This window comes from Ornithorhynchus anatinus, chromosome 9 (assembly GCF_004115215.2).
Source record: "Ornithorhynchus anatinus isolate Pmale09 chromosome 9, mOrnAna1.pri.v4, whole genome shotgun sequence".
Classification (NCBI taxonomy): domain Eukaryota; kingdom Metazoa; phylum Chordata; class Mammalia; order Monotremata; family Ornithorhynchidae; genus Ornithorhynchus; species Ornithorhynchus anatinus.
In genome coordinates, this window is record NC_041736.1 from 15,915,563 (window position 1) to 15,932,604 (window position 17,042).

The 17,042-nt window shown below is 44.5% G+C and overlaps 3 protein-coding genes across 10 annotated transcripts in view; 2 read left to right on the top strand and 1 right to left on the bottom strand.

Moving 5' to 3' along the window:
* Window positions 1-4,219, top strand: part of LOC100077491 (kelch-like protein 23) — a 24,943-nt gene extending 20,724 nt beyond the window's left edge. For all 7 annotated transcript variants that reach the window (XM_007671207.4, XM_007671206.4, XM_007671202.4 and 4 more), the window contains exons 5-6: window positions 219-371; window positions 2,693-4,219. In XM_007671207.4, coding sequence (XP_007669397.2) covers window positions 219-371; window positions 2,693-3,003 — 464 coding nt within the window. In that variant the 3' untranslated portion in view covers window positions 3,004-4,219. The remainder of the gene's footprint in view (window positions 1-218; window positions 372-2,692) is intronic.
* LOC114814280 (atherin-like) lies at window positions 3,039-8,448 on the bottom strand. Its single transcript, XM_029072252.1, has 2 exons — window positions 7,988-8,448; window positions 3,039-3,108 (listed from the first exon to the last, which is right to left on the bottom strand). Exons 1-2 carry the CDS (start codon window positions 8,446-8,448, stop codon window positions 3,039-3,041), a joined length of 531 nt encoding a protein of 176 aa, XP_028928085.1.
* SSB (small RNA binding exonuclease protection factor La) overlaps window positions 8,171-17,042 on the top strand; it is a 12,517-nt gene continuing 3,645 nt past the window's right edge. Inside the window, exons 1-6 of one of the 2 annotated variants that reach the window (XM_001514725.6) lie at window positions 8,171-8,254; window positions 13,471-13,545; window positions 16,206-16,309; window positions 16,411-16,585; window positions 16,721-16,828; window positions 16,934-17,034. In XM_001514725.6, coding sequence (XP_001514775.1) covers window positions 13,480-13,545; window positions 16,206-16,309; window positions 16,411-16,585; window positions 16,721-16,828; window positions 16,934-17,034 — 554 coding nt within the window. In that variant the 5' untranslated portion in view covers window positions 8,171-8,254; window positions 13,471-13,479. Of the gene's footprint in view, window positions 8,255-10,877; window positions 10,904-13,470; window positions 13,546-16,205; window positions 16,310-16,410; window positions 16,586-16,720; window positions 16,829-16,933; window positions 17,035-17,042 lie in introns of those variants that run through there. The other variant, XM_029071929.2, reaches the window with a different exon arrangement.

Below are 17,042 nucleotides of genomic sequence, written 5' to 3' on the forward strand. Positions count from 1 at the left end.
CATTCTAAACCACAAAAGGCTTGGAGATTTAGTTCAGATAACTCCTGCAGTGGAAAGAGCAACTTGCTTCTGAGAAGTTCAGGCTTACACATCTTGTCAATAGGTTGATTTCTGTTCCTGAAAATGTTGACTTTTTTTCAGGGTATCTGTATCATTAACTAAATTGTAATGCACTGATTTATGATTAATTTTAAGATGTGATTTTATTTAACACCCAGGTGTGGGAAATGCAACTGCCTGTGTCTTAAATGAAGTGATTTATGTCATCGGAGGCCACTGTGGTTACAGGGGAAGCTGTACCTATGACAAGGTCCAGACCTACAACTCTGACATCGACGAATGGAGTCTCGTCACTTCTAGTCCACATCCAGGTAAATAGGAAATACTGTCTTAACTAACATAGGCTTTGACTACGCCTGACTGCTCAGGTAGTTAGAGGTTTAGATGTATAAAATTACAATAGGCTTTCTAACACATACACATTTCTATGTTGAAATGGTTAAGGGTAAATTTAAAGCTTCTTTATTTTTACTCTTTGATTTGTTTTATTAGCATAGGCTTTTTCCTCTTGGTTTTGCCTTAAGAGATTTTGCTCAACCTAACCGTAAGTGATATTTGCAGCAGTATTGTTTTTAGGGGGCGAAACTATTTTCCCATGCATATCTTCCTGGTACACGCCACGTGGATCAAGTGAGACTATAAACGGTTTGCATGATGGTCTTATCTTGTTAGGCAAGAGAGGTATTTTTTCAGGCCTTTCTGCTTCCTTCTTAGAAGCAATGACAAAAGCACATAATAATAATAATGTTGGTATTTGTTAAGCGCTTACTATGTGCAGAGCACTGTTCTAAGCGCTGGGGTAGACACGGGAATCAGGTTGTGCCACGTGGGGCTCACAGTCTTCATCCCCATTTTACAGATGAGGGAACTGAGGCACAAAGAAGTTAAGTGACTTGCCCACAGTCACACAGCTGACAAGTGGCAGAGCTGGGATTCAAACTCATGACCTCTGACTCCAAAGCCCATGCTCTTTCCACTGAGCCATGCTGCTTCTCCATCCTCATGACAGCATCTCTGTGTATTACTCTTCATACTTTCCTCACCAGAGTCTCCATTGCAGGCCCATGTGTCCAATTCTGCCATGTAAAATTAGCATTGATTAGCATGGCCTAGTGGAAAAAGCATGGGCCTGGGAGACAGAAGGCCTGGGTTCTAACCTCAGTTCTCCCACTTGTCTATTGTGTAACTTTAGGCAAGTCACAATTTTTTTGTGTCTCAGTTTTCTCATCTGTGAAAATGGAGATTCAACGTTTTGCTTTTGGTCAGGAGTATCATGTCAAAAAAAGTTTTACTTTTAAGAAAACAATCTGCATAGGAATGGTGCTGGCATCAGAGAGGAGGTGAAGGCTGACATGGCTCCCTACCATACCAAACCACTAAACGCGCCTTTCAATTCAGAAAAATAGCCAGAGTGCATTACTCCTTTAACTGTTTAGGAAGATCCTCTCCCAGGAGATTGCTGGAAACCAGCTATATCTTTTAGGGCTGGGGAAGGAGAACTCCTGAAGTCAAGTTCCTCATAGCTGATCCATTAGGTCCTAAATTCCTAGAGGGCAGGGATCACGTCTATCAATTCTACTGAATTTTTCCCAAGTGCTTAGTGTACAGCACTCTGCACACAGTGAGCACTCAATAAATACCACTTATTGATTGATTGATTTCCCCCAATCAATTGATAGCTGGTGGGAAAAAGCATCAAAGGTGCACAGTGATCTAGACTAGAATAAATAATGTGATAACTAATCGAGGTTTGGGGATGACAAAAAGAATTGTGAAAATTATTATTTGATTATTTAAAATTTATAAAGTACCTGGAAAGGAAAGGCATTTTACAAAAGCATGAATATTTAGACATCTGTGTAAATGGTAAGATAATTATCCTAAAGAGAAGAAAAGGATGTGGTAGGAACAAGTTCTTACACTTCATCCGGTTTTTAGATATAGGGGAGGCGAGCTGATTTTTAAAAAAATCTTAATCACATCTTATTCTTGAATCTAATTATTTCATCATGATTTTCCTTTCATTTTTCTTGGGGATTGTTTTTTAAAAGGAAATGTGTGTCCCTGTCTTTTTTTTTGGCTAGTTAATTAAAAAATTTAATTGGGTATTAAGACACTGATATATTTCCCTTCATCTATGTAAGATATAAAAGTAAATAGCAAAAAATCTCCACAAACCTTTTGATTTACTTTAATTTTCTGTGAAAAATACTATTTCAAAATATTCATATAGATTAATGAAAACAGTGCTTTGTTTCTCTTTCATTCCCCTACTTGAATAGAAGACTCTCTCTTGTGTTTGAAATGTATGAATGTATATCTAAATATACATATATATGAATAAGTATTATTGCTTTAGAAAAGAACATGGGGTGGACTTACTGGCACCTCTTGTTTTATGTTGGAGTTCTAAGAACTCTAAGATTCCCAACGGCTGTCATCAAACGATGTCATTAAGTCCATGCCCCGGCCTCTGTCGAGAACTGCACGTTCAGAGACATGTTACAGCAGTGATTCCCCTCCTCAGATTTCATATGTAATTCTGTGTTAATTAAAAACATTATTAATTGTTTGCCATGACTAATCATCCCGCTTTGTCACGCTAATGAAATTATTTCTTTCCTTTTTAAAGAATACGGGCTGTGTTCCATCCCATTAGAAAATCAGCTATACCTCGTTGGTGGACAAACCACAATCACAGAATACTATGACCCAGAACAAAATGTGTGGCGAGAGATCGCTCCCATGATGGAAAGGAGGATGGAATGCGGTGCAGTGGTCATGAATGGCTGCATTTATGTAACCGGAGGATATTCCTACTCAAAAGGAACCTATCTCCAGAGCATCGAGAAGTATAACCCTGAACTTAATAAATGGGAAATAGTGGGTAATCTTCCCAGTCCTATGCGTTCACACGGGTGTGTGTGTGTGTATAATGTCTAACGGGGATTGCAGCATGAATACCACTAAGATTTTGATCACGGTTGCCTGCAGTGGTGAAAGTTAGCCAGAACCAGTGGCCCATTGTACAGGCAGGTGCGGCTGTACCTGGAAGACAGAACGGGCACTTTTACGTTTTCTTTCCTTGTGGCATGGGTCCGGCCCAAATGCCTTGCCCTCCATACTCTCCCCTCCCTCCTCCACCACCATCAAATGCCATTTTCCCAGTGGGGAAATCACTGCTTTAGTGCACAGTCCGGGAGAACTGGGGAGGGAGACGGGGAGTCCCGGACACTGGGTTGGCCCTGTTATTCCAAGCTGCGTATGGGAGTAGGGAGGGTGGGAGGGAGGTGGCGAGGCGGGGTAGATAGGAGAGAGGGAGGAAGTGTGGGTGAGAGAAGGGAGCAAGGAAGAGGATGAGCTACAGTTACTATATGGCGTGTGGTCAGTGAAACAACTTTCTCTCCCTTGTGACGCAAACAGGACACCAGAAATGAGTGAGGAAAGGCCTGCTTCCCTAGCCGAGGGGTCAAGCACTGGCTGCAGGTGTCAATCCTCCTTCGCCCTGCCCAGTGCAAAAATGCCTCACCTCACATCTCCCATCCCACACCCTACAACTCCACAACCCGACGCTACACACCCCACACCCCCGTTACAGCCCTACAGTGCCCACTTGCCATTCAGGGAAAAGGAATTTTTAACTTTCAACCCTGGTTTCTCTCACCAGCAGTGACTCCGCGGATAAAACAACCTGCCTGGGCCTGATGGATATCATTCAGGATAGTGGTGTGACCACTATAAATTTATAGCTTTGTAAAATACTGTGAAATCTTGAGTTTAGCCTGGCAGTTTTCAGTATTTATACGGTTGAAAGTGGTCAGTAGTTTCTCAAATGAATATTCCTTCTTTCCTTAAGTGTTAGTACTACTGGATGTAAATTAAAATTGCAATGGGACATGTGATCCCACCTATTACAGACAGTTCATCTCAGGGATCAATTTAGCTATAAGGCAAAATAAATGGAAAAAAAAACACTTTTTACTTTCATAAAGGTTTTTTGAGGATTAACCTAGAAATTTTTGGACTGCATTAAAACCTCTGTTCAGTTTTTCTTTCATTCATGCATGTTATCCTTTCCTTGTTAACCTTTCCTTGTATTTATTGCTTCAGTTTTCCCATCAATAAAATGAGGATACTAATACCTCTCTCTTCTACCTCATGGGCTGTTGGGATGATTGAATGATGAGAATATCCTGTAAATGTGAAAGTATTCGAGACATCCAAAACGGTATCCTATACTGGCAAAATATTTTTTCTGTTTTATTGTATTGCTTTTGACCCTGCCTGTATAGGAAAATCCACAAAGGCTGTCATCTGTGAATTTGCCCAGGGGAGAGTGGCTAAAGAAGAATTCCCTCCTGCCTCCTGGCCCTCCTCCACCCCTCGTCTTTCCTGCCCCTTCCTTCTCCTCCTCCTCATAGTGTACAGACGCTGTGCACCCTATGCTTAGGGCACGGCTCTGGTAACACATAATTCCGAGTGTTGCGGGGCAGGGCTAGGGCTTGGTGGCAACATAACATTCAGGGCTGATTTGTTGCATCTCAAGAGTGCATAGTGTATGCGCCTGCTCCCCTTCACACCCACCCACACACTTTTGCACATGGTTTTCCAAGTACTCCAGGACCTGTAATTGATTACAAGGGACTTGTCTGTAGGGATTCCTGGGGGACCTTTAAACAGCCTGTTTCCTAGTTCGGGACATCTGGGAGAGCTGGCGGCTGGGATGGAGACACATGTGGCTGGGGTGACCGGGTGGCGATGAAGTCCACAGAGATCCCCAAGTTGAAAACCAGCAGACCAGGCTAGATTCCCTCTTCCCTCCCATTGATGCCCCCAGGTTGGGCCGTATCCCAGCCACGGAGGGGCTTGGAGACTGTGGCCTGTATGCTCTCCAGCCAGGCAGGGCTTGAGTTGGCCAGGTTTAAATTCATTCATTTATTTAATAGCATTTATTGAGTGCTTACTATGTGCAGAGCACTGTCCTAAGCGCTTGGAATGTACAATTCAGCAACAGAAACAATCCCTGCCCAGTGACAAGCTCTTAGTCGAATCGGGGGAGACGGACAAAAGCAAGACAACATAATCATGATAAATAGGATCAAGGGGATGTACACCTCATTTACAAAATAAACAGGATAATAAAAATATGTGCAAATGAGCACAGTGCTGAGGGGAGGGGAAGGGAGAGGGAAGAGGAGCAGAGGGAAAAGGGGGCTTAGCTGAGGGGAGGTGAAGTGGGGAAGGGGGAGGGACCCAGGAAAGTACAAACTGATTTCACAGGCCGGCTCTGCTCTGGTAGAAGGAAAAAATCGAGCTAGCTACCAATGATGTGCTAGTAACTATTGTGAAAAAGGGATTAATGCTAAGTGTTTCTTAGTGCATTAATAATCAGTGGCTGCTTTCTGTTTCCGGAGGCCCTGAAGAGTTTCTCCAAATTATCTGTCCCATACAAATGCAGACGCGATGCACAACCTTGCGGTGATTGCTTATTCTGCAGCTGGTTTGCTGGGAGGCCCACTGAGAACACTGTCCACTTTTAAGATGTGATCTTTAAAAAGATGGGAGAACCTGTTTTCTCTCTTGATGCAAACAGAAAACTTACATCATCATTATTTGGGAATGTGTTCCCATTTGTAAGGAGATGGGAATATGTTAAGAGCTATAGGCGCACACAGGTGATCAACCTCTCCTTTTTTTTTTAAAGGTATTTATTAAATTCTTAGTCTGTGCCAGGCACTGTACTAAGCGCGGGGCAGATACAAGATAATCAGTTGGACAGAGACCCCGCCCCACATTGCCCTCACAATCTTAATCCCCATTTTACAGATGCAGTAACTGAGACCCAGAGAAGTTAAGTGATTTGCCCAAGGTTACAGAGCAGACAAGTGACAGAGCCGGGATTAGAACTCAGGTCCTTCAGACTCCCAGGCCCGGCTCTATCCACTATGCCATATTGCTTCCCAGTACGCCATTAGCGTATTAGCCAAGCAAATCAAGAATGAATTTTTGAAAGGTGAAAATTAACTGAATATATCCGACTTTACCAGGAAAACCAACGTTTTTGTGATAACTGGAGGCTCACCCACTTTAACTGCATTCTCCCACTCACTGAACAGATCTCTGAACTTTATAATCAAGCATGGTTATTTGGGATAATAATATTAAGAATGCAGTATTTATCAAACACGTTTATGTACCAAGCATTCATTCAATCGTATTTATTGAGGGCTTACTATGTGCAGAGCACTGTCCTAAGCGCTTGGAATGTCCAATTCGGCAACAGAGAGAGACCATCCCTGACCCACAACGGACTTGCAGTCTAGAAGGGGGGAGACAGACAACAAAAGAAAACAATTATTCATTCAATCTTATTTATTGAGCGCTTACTATGTGCTGAGCACTGTCCTAAGCGCTTGGAGTGTCTAATTGGGCATCAGATAGAGACCATTCCTGCCCAACAACGGGCTCACAGTCTAAACAGGAGGAGACAGACAACAAAACAATTATTCATCATTCAATCATATTTATTGAGCGCTTACTATGTGCAGAGCACTGTCCTAAGCGCTTGGAGTGTCTAATTGGGCAACAGATAGAGATCATCCCTGCCCAACAACGGGCTCACAGTCTAAGAGCAGGGGAGACACACAACAAAAGAAAACAATTATTCATTCATTCAATCGTATTTATTGAGCGCTTAGTAGGTGCAGAGCACTGTACTAAGCGCTTGGAATGGACAATTGGGCACCAGATAGAGACCATCCCTGTCCAACAACGGGCTCACGGTCTAAAAGAAGCAGCGTGGCTCAATGGAAAGAGCCTGGGCTTGGGAGTCAGAAAGCATGAGTTCGAATCCCGGCTCTGCCACTTGTCAGCTGTATGACTGTGGGCAATTTCTCTGTGCCTCAAGTTACCTTATCTGTAAAATGGGGATTAACTGTGAGCCTCACGTGGGACAACCTGACTCTGTATCTCCCCCAGCGCTTTGAACAGTGCTCGGCACACAGTAAGCACTTAACAAATACCAACATTATTATTATTAAAATTTCCCCGATTAGACTGTAAGCCCGTCAAGGGGCAGGGATTGCCTCTATCTGTTGCCGAATTGTCCATTGCAAGCGCTTAGTACAGTGCTCTGCACCTAGTAAGCGCTCCATAAACACTATTCCATGGCAAGCGCTGAGCACAGTGCTCTGCACCTAGTAAGCGCTCCATAAACACTATTCCATGGCAAGCGCTTAGCACAGTGCTCTGCACCTAGGAAGCGCTCCATAAACACTATTCCATGGCAAGCGCTTAGTACAGTCATCTGCACCTAGTAAGCGCTCAGTAAATACTATTCCATGGCAAGCGCTTAGTACAGTGCTCTGCACCAAGTAAGCGCTCCATAAATACTATTCCATTCCAAGCGCTTAGTACAGTGCTCTGCACCTAGTAAGCGCTCCATAAATACTATTGTCTACCCCAGCGCTTAGAACAGTGCTCGGCACATAGTAAGCGCTTAACAAATACCAACATTATTATTACTATTCCATGGCAAGCGCTTAGCACAGTGCTCTGCACCTAGGAAGCGCTCCATAAATGCTGTTCCATGGCAAGCGCTTAGTACAGTGCTCTGCACCTAGTAAGCGCTCCATAAACTGTTCCATTCCAAGCGCTTAGTACAGTGCTCTGCACCTAGTAAGCGCTCCGTAAACACTATTCTATGGCAAGCGCTTAGTACAGTGCTCTGCACCCAGAAAAGCGCTCAATAAATACTATTGAATAAATGAATAAAAGGGGGGAGACAGACAACAAGACAAAATGTGAACCCATGATCCCCTCCAGCAGTTAGAGCAGTGTTTGGCCCATAGTAAGCGCTTAACCGATAGCATTGTTATTATTATTATTATTATTATGAAAAAAGAAGGGGGTTTCGCAGGCCAATAACTGGTCCCTCGGCGGGCGCGCATGCGCGGGGGGCCGGCGCGCGACGACAGCGCCCCACGTGACCGCAGGCGGCGGGGCCACTCCCCCCTTCCCCGCCCCCCGCCCGGGCGCGGAGGCTGCTGGGACAGACGGGGGCGTGGAGGGGGCAGGCCGGGCCTCGCTCCGACCTTTAAAAGGCGGCGAAGGCGGGGGCGGCGGGGCTGGTGCGGGCCTCGGTGACGCGGCGGCGACGGCGTTGGGGAGCGGGAGCCACGCGGGCCCGGATCCGGTGAGGCGGCGTCCGCGGCGGGCTCGAGGTGGGGGCCGCATCCGGGGGCTGGGGGAGAGGAGCGGGGGCGCGCGGGCTTCATCCGGGTCTTCGGCCTGGGGGCGTCGCGCGGGCCGCATGTGGGGGCGAGGGGGCGCGCGGGCTTCATCCGGGTCCTCGGCGGGGGGGGGTGGGGGGGGGCGCGCGGGCCTCATCCGGGTCCTCGGCGGGAAAAGGGTCCCCGCGCCCTCGCACGTGGCCGGGCTGCGGCGGCGCGCGGCCCTCGGCGGCCCTTGGTAGGAGAAGCAGCGGGGCTCACTGGCCGGAGGTCATGGGTTCCAATCCCGCCTCGGCCCCTGGTCAGCTGTGGGACGGTGGGCGAGTCACTTCACTTGTCTGGGCCTCAGTGCCCTCCTCTGTCAAATGGGGAGGAAGACTGGGAGCCTCACGTGGGACAACCTGAGGACCCTGGGTCTCCCCCAGCGCTTAGAACGGTGCTGTGCACATAATAAGCGCTTAACAAGTGCCAACATTGTTGTTGTTATTTCTTCACTTCTCTGGGCCTCAGTGACCTCCTCTGGAAAATGGGGATGAAGACTGGGAGCCCCACGTGGGACCATCTCATTACCTTGTATCCCCCCAGCGCTTAGAGCGGTGCTCTGCGCATAGTAAGCGCTTAACAAGTGCCAACATTGTTGTTGTTATTTCTTCACTTCTCTGGGCCTCAGTGACCTCCTCTGGAAAATGGGGATGAAGACTGGGAGCCCCACGTGGGACCATCTCATTACCTTGTATCCCCCCAGCGCTTAGAGCGGTGCTCTGCGCATAGTAAGCGCTTAACAAATACCAACATTATTATTATTATGGCACAACCTGATCACCTTGTACCTTGAGAAGCAGCGTGGCGCAGTGGAAAGAGCACGGGCCTTGGAGTCAGGGCTCATGAGTTCGAATCCCAGCTCTGCCACTTGTTGGCTGTGTGACTGTGGGCAAGTCACTTAACTTCTCTGTGCCTCAGTTCCCTCATCTGTAAAATGGGGATTAACACTGTGAGCCCCACGTGGGACAACCTGATTCCCCTGTGTTTACCCCAGCGCTTAGAACAGTGCTCTGCATATAGTAAGCGCTTAACAAATACCAACATTATTATTATTATTATTACCTCCCAAGCGCTTAGAACAGTGCTCTGCTCTGCACTTAACAAATACTGACATTATTATTATTGTTATGGGACAACATGATCACCTTGTATCCCCCCAGCGCTTAGAGCAGTGCTCTGCACATAGTAAGCACTTAACAAACACCAACATTATTATTATTACTATTAAGATGAGAATAAAGACTCTGCGCCCCACGTGGGACAACCTGATCACCTTGTACCCCCTCAGCGCTTAGAACAGTGCTCTGCACATAGTAAGCACTTAAACACCAACATTATTATTATTATTATAGGACAACCTGATCACCTTGTACCTCCCCAGCGCTTAGAACAGTGCTCTGCACATAGCACTTAACAAATAGCGACATTATTATTATTGTTATGGGACAACCTGATCACCTTGTATCCCCCCAGCGCTTAGAGCAGTGCTCTGCACATAGTAAGCGCTTAACAAACACCAACATTATTATAGGACAACCTGATCACCCTGTATCCCCTCAGCGCTTAGAACAGTGCTCTGCACATAGCACTTAACAAATACCAGTATTATTATTATTATTATGGGACAACCTGATCACCTTGTATCCCCCCAGTGCTTAGAACAGTGCTGTGCACATAGTAAGCGCTGAACAAATACCAATATTATTACTATTATTATTAAAATGGGAATAAAGACTGTGAGCCCCACGTGGGACAAGCTGATCACCTTGTACCCCCCCAGCGCTTAGAACAGTGCTCTGCACATAGTAAGTGCTTACCAAATACCAACATTATTATTATTATACAGGGTCATCAGGTTGCCGCACGTGAGACTCAGTCTCCATCCTCCTTTGACAGAGGAGGGAATCAAGACCCAGAGAAGCGAAGTGATTTGCCCACGGTCACCCAGCTGACAAGTGGCAGAGCAGGGATTAGAACCCATGACCTCTGACTCCTAAGCCCGGGCTCTTTCCACTGAGCCCCGCTGCTTCTCTGTAATAATAATGATGGTATATGTTGAGTGCTTACTATGTGCAAAGCACCGTTCTAAGCGCCGGGGCAGATTTACAGGGTAATCAGGTTGTCCCAGTCTTCATCCCCATTTGCCAGATGAGGGAACAGGCCCAGAGAAGTGAAGTGACTTGCCCATAGTCACCCAGCTGACAGGCGGCAGAGCCGGGATTAGAACCCATGACCTCTGACTCCAGAGCTCAGGCTCTTGCCACTGAGCCACGCTAAGCACTTAACAAGTGCCACCATCATTATTAATAATGATGGCATTTGTTAAGCGCTAACTATGTGCCAAGCACTGTTTTCCTCAGCTCTCCCTCTCTTTCGCGTCGCCTCGACTCGCTCCCTTTGCTCTCCCCTCTTGCCCCACAGCACTTGTATATATAATTTTCTTTGTATTGATGCCTTTTTACTTGTTGTCTGTCTCCCCACTTTTAGACAGTGAGCCCATTGGGCAGGGATTGTCTCTCTCCGGTGCCGAATTGTACTTTCCAAGCGCTTAGTACAGTGCTCCACACACAGTAAGCGCCCAGTAAATCCAATTGACTAAATGAATGAACTTGTTTTGATGTCTGTCTGTTCCTCCCCACCCCCAAAACTGTAAGACCCTTGTGGGCAGGGATTGTCTCTCTTTATTGCTGCATTTCTCTTTCCAGGCGCTTAGTACAGTGCTCTGCACACCCTAAGCGCTCAATAAATACGATTGAATGAGTAGACACAAGCTAATCAGGTTGAGAAACGGAGGAGCCGAAGCATAATTTGACAGGAGAAGAGTAGGGTTAATAAAAAACTCAGGGAGTGCTGCCAGGTATCCGATTGAGGGTGGCCAATCTGGATAAATAGGGTGATTGAAACTCTCGGGATACACTGTTTGGAAAATTGGGACTCTGGATACGGTTTTCTTAAAGATGTAAACCCGTAAAGATGTTTTGTTCCAAAACCCACAAAACACTGGATACAGTTTTCTTAAACATCTAAACCTGTAAAGATGTTATTTGTTCCAAAAACGAAGTAAAAAGAAACTTTAGTCTCACTCTCGAGGAGGCCGTATCCTGGGAAGCAGATCATATTGCTTCCCAGTAATGTTAGCGCCTAAATCCTTGAAATAATAGTTACCAGTTGAACGCGTGATTAAAAGAGTAAGCCTTTTCTTCTGTAAATCGGCTCGATGAGGTAGCTAAAACCAGTAAAAAAGCAGTTAGACTTTTGGACAGTTGCCAAGTGTGTTATGGTCCAGTTCTTTATAGATGAAGAACTGTTGATAAAGCCGCATGGCCTAATAAGAAGAGCATTGGCCGGGAAACCAGAGAACCTGAGTTCTAATCCTGCCTCCACCACTTCCATGCTGTGTGTCCACAGTTTATTGCTGTCCATTTCCACATCTGTTCCCCTTCCTACTGTGGGACATAGGGACTGACTGACCCGATAACCTTGTGTCTACTCCAGTGTTTAGAACAGTGCTTGGCACGTTGCATTTAACGAATACCACATTTAAATTAATAATAATGATGATGGCATTTAAGTGCTTACTACGTGCAAAGCACTGTTCTGAGCGCTGGGGAGGATACAGGGTCTTCAGCTTGTCCCACGTGGGGCTCACAGTCTTCATCCCCATTTTACAGTTGAGGGAACTGAGGAACAGAGAAGTTAAGTGACTGGCCCAAAGTCACACAGCCGACAAGTGGCGGAGCTGGGATTTGAACCCATGACCTCTGAGTTCCCTTCCCATACTCTTTCCAGTGAGCCATGCTGCTTCTCATTAATGCTACTTACGGTGTGCAGAACACTACACTAAGCACTTGGAAAAGTGTACACAACAGATTTGGAGGATACGATCCTGCCCATTAGGAATTTGTTACAATTATTATTATTTGAGACAGCCAGCAATTAACCTACCTGGCGTGCCCAAGTTTACCCCCTGGGACAGTAAATCAGGCACGTCACTAAATGAGGTTCAATTGATGCTCTGACTACAGTGTTTTAGAGAAGCAGCGTGGCTCAGGGGAAAGAGCACGGGCTGGGAAGTCGGAAGTCATGGGTTCAAATCCCGGCTCCGCCACTTAGCTGTGTGACTTTGGGCAAGTCACTTCACTTCTCTGGGCCTCAGTTCCCTCAGCTGTAAAATGGGGATTAAGACTGACCCCCACGTGGGACAACCTGCTCACCTTGTATCCTCCCCAGCACTTAGAACAGTGCTTTGCACGTAGTAAGTGCTTACAAATACCATTATTATTATGTAATGAGGATATTCCTGAAGGCACATCTCCAAGTGACCTCTGACTAGACTTTCATTTCCTCTTCTCCCAGCCCCTTCTGCATCGCTCTTGTTCTTGGATTTGCACCCTTTATTCACCCCTCTGAGCCCCATAGCACTTCTGAACGTATTCATAATTTGTATTAATGGAACGTGTCTACTAAATGATATTTTACTCTCCCAAACAGTACAGTGTTCTGCACACAGTAAGCACTCAGTAAGATTGATAAAGGTTTAGGGGCTGACTTTTCAAGAGTCATTATCAATTAGCAATCAGTATTATTATTATTATTGTTTTCAGGTCTGTCTTGGAAATAGCAAAAGCTTTAATAACATCAGAATTTCATTTCTTAAATTGAATGGAACATTCCTAGAAAAGTAATATAAATACGTTATTGAGGTTATCGGTCATTCAGTATTTGTCCCCTAATATAATGTCAGATGAGATGAAGTGGATTAGGTGGATTATTAGAGACTGATCAGAATCTACATTGACTGTTTTGGGGCTACTCAAAATTTAGGGATTTATTTTGGGATACCTAATGTTATTTGAGAGCCTTAGGGTAAGGAGGAGGGGAAAAAACTAAACTTGTGAAATGTGTGGATATTAGGAGGACCTTAGTTATCCTCTTGTCTTTTGAGCCTTTGTAGATTGGGAACCATGTTCAGTAATACTGTTAAGCTCAATAAATATGGTTGAATGATCAAATGACTCCATTTCATCATATTGAGCACTTACTGTGTGCAGAGCACTGTACAAGCTTACAATAATTTGAGGTCAAGGAATGAGTATTTGATAATCACAAAATTTTCTATTTTTGGAAAAAAATATAGGTATCAAAAATGGCTGAAAATGGTGATAGTGCAAAGGTGCTGGATCTGGAAAACAAAATTTGCCACCAGATTGAGGTATGATTTTTTTCACATTGCTTTATTAACCAATATCTCACCGATGGAAGGCTGGAAGATAGGGCAACTAAAATTATGAAGTAGGAAGGGACCTTAAAAGGTAATCTGCCTGGGTTCAGGCAGAACTGAACCAAACCTTCCTGAAAAGATGACATTTGAGATTTTCCACAGAACTCAAGTACTAATCTCTTCACGTTTTGCCTGTTCTTTTATAATATGGAGCCTTAAACTGAGCATTAGAATTCCAGTAAGTTTATGACCACAATGCTACAAATAATGGGAGGAGAGGATGCAGTTTCCTACACAAACTATTTAGGTATTCCAGGATCCCTTTTTTTTCCATTTCATTAATGTTGCAAATTCAGTCTGTGGTTCACTTTTTAGCCCCTAGAGCCTCTTTTATTCTTATGTTCCTGCAAAGTCAGGTTTTCGCCTTTCTATTCTTGCCTCTTAACCGTCATTTTTTTTTTTTCTCATCAGTTGATCCAGGCATATTAATCCTGTAGTAACCCTCTAGGGAGGGACCAGATTGTTGTGGTTTTTACAAGAGTAGGGTTTCTGGGACCAGTTTCTGACCTGGAGATTTTCCTCCCTGTTGGTGAGCTCAGGGACATAGTGTCCAGGCTTCCCTGTGCTCCCCTGCAGACTCACAATCAGGAGTGGCAGGAGCAAAGCATGGGAACAAGGTACTTTGTCTGCTGTCTGTTAGATTGTGTACCCCAAACGGGCCTGGGGCAGGGCTCATTATCTTGGGTCTACCCCAGTGCATAGCAGGCAATGTGTGGCACAAGTGCTTAATATATATCGTGGTCATTGATGCCTGCAGTTGAGTATATTTTTTGCATTGACTTTTCCTTGTGTCTTCTGCTATTAGACTGTGTATTCTGTGAAGGTGGCGACACTCTGATGGCTCCGTAACACAAACACCTAGATTAATTCCCCCTTCTGATCAGGCCATCTCAAGTAGCCTCCTCACCTCTCATGTATTTGTGTCTTTTATGTACTGTCTATTGTCACTCAACAATTATCTATATGTAAATTTGTCTTTGGTACTCCTAGTTCTTAAGGAGAAGAATCAAGTCTTTTACTTACATGTTTTCCTGGCATAGCATACAGTCGGTATGCTCAAAATAATAATAATAATGTTGGTATTTAAGCGCTTACTATGTGAAGAGCACTGTTCTAAGCGCTGGGGTAGATACAGGGTAATCAAGTTGTCCCACCTGAGGCTCACAGTTAATCCTCTTTGACAGATGAGGTAACTGAGGTGCAGAGAAGTGAAGTGACTTGCCCACAGTCACACAGCTGATAAGTGGCAGAGCCGGGATTCGAACCCATGACCTCTGACTCCCGAGCCCGGGCTCTTTCCACTGAGCCACGCTGCTTCTCATAATACAAAATACAGTTGGTAATAATAATGTTGGTATTTGTTAAGCGCTTACTATGTGCAGAACACTGTTCTAAGCGCTGGGGGAGACACAGGGGAATCAGGTTGTCCCACATGGGGCTCACAGTCATAATCCCCACTTTACAGATGAGGTAACTGAGGCCCAGAGAAGTTAAGTGACTTGCCCACAGTCACACAGCTGACAAGTGGCAGAGCCGGGATTTGAACTCATGACCTCTGACTCCAAAGCCCATGCTCTTTCCACTGAGCCACGCTGCTTCTCAATGGTACCGGTACATTATTCACTTATTATATTATATCCAGTTTAAAATTCTAGTCTGTTCTTGGAGATTCCAGATAAATTTGCCATGTAGAATGACATGTTTAAACGCTTATGTTTTTGGTGGGACTGGAATTACTTGCCTGTGGAATTGACCCTACACTCTGACATCCACTCCAGTGGCCAGAAATGTGGGAATGAGTGCGATGGAGAAGATGGAATGATATTAGCTTCCTTTTCTCCATCTCTCTGTGCTGCAAATCAAGAGGAAAAAAAAGAGCTGCTTCTCACGTTAGGTTCAACTCAAGCACTTAGTACAGTACTTTGGGCTCCTCAAATATTCAATAAATATTGACTGAGAGAGGGTGAGCAGTGGTGGGAAGGAAGAGGAAGTTTGCTGATTTAAATCATTTTTATATAAATGCAATGATTCATAAGGGAAAAATATTACCAGGCCATAATATAGTGGAAAGTGGTTTCTCGGTTGCTTTTAATTAATAATAATAATAATGGTATTTAAGTGCTTACTAATAGATACAAGATAATCAGGTTGTCTGACGTGGGGCTCACAGTCTTCATCCCCATTTTACAGATGAGGTAACTGAGGCACAGAGTAGTGAAGTGGGTTGCCCAAAGTCACACAGCAGACGAGTGGTGGAGGCGGAATTAGAACCCACATCCTCTGACTCCCAAGCCTGTGCTCTTGCCACTAAGCCACGCTACTTCTAAATTCTGTAGAGCATCCTCCCAGAGTAAAAGGACAAAGGGCACAATTTAGCGGATATGGTCCTGATAAATGTAAAAGTTAGAAAAATACTTATTTCATGGTTGGCTTTTTAAAACTAGAACTTGTTTCACATTAATCTCTTCCTAATTGTTATCCTTTCAGTTTTGTAAATTATACCAGCCAAAATGTTTTAGGTTCTTGTAATCCAAATGATCTTTCATTAGTGGATTTTTACAGATCTAAAATATATGGTGATTGTTTTGCAGTACTATTTTGGTGACTTTAATCTGCCAAGGGACAAATTCTTAAAGGAGCAGATCAAGCTTGATGATGGCTGGATACCTTTGGAAACAATGATCAAATTTAACAGGTAAAGCAAAGTCTCTTAAGCTCTCTGAGGATATGACACAGTGGACTTAGCAGCTCATTATGAATCCCAGTGCAATAACCCCAGTGCCTTAACTATTTCAGGTTAAGTCGTCTGACAACGGATTTCAATGTAATAGTAGAAGCATTGAAGAAGTCAAAAGCCGAACTTATGGAAATAAGTGAGGACAAAACCAAAATTAGAAGGTCTCCAAACAAGCCCCTCCCAGAAGTGACTGATGAGTATAAAAATGATATAAAGAACAGATCCATCTATGTTGTAAGTGGGCCCCCCTTTCTTATATTTAATGTATTGCTTAATAATTCGTAGATATGTAATTCCTGCTTGGTCTAGTGCTTTTGACATGATTGTGTCATCCCTTAACTCAGGTTTTTTCTTTTCTTTTCTTTCCAGAAAGGTTTTCCAACAGATGCAACCCTTGACGACATCAAAGAATGGTTAGAAGGGAAAGGACAGGTACAGAACATTCAGATGAGGAGAACGTTACACAAATCATTTAAGGTATAGTCGCATGAGCTGGATACACGTTCTGTGAAATGAATACTGTGGAACTTAAGAGTTTATCGGCATTCTGTTGTAATTTTTCCTTCCCTGGCTTTTCAATAGGGGTCAATATTTGCTGTGTTTGACAGTGTCGAATCTGCAAAGAAGTTTGTAGAGGTGCCAGGACAAAAGTACAAAGATACAGAGCTGCTAATTCTTTTCAAGTAAGTCA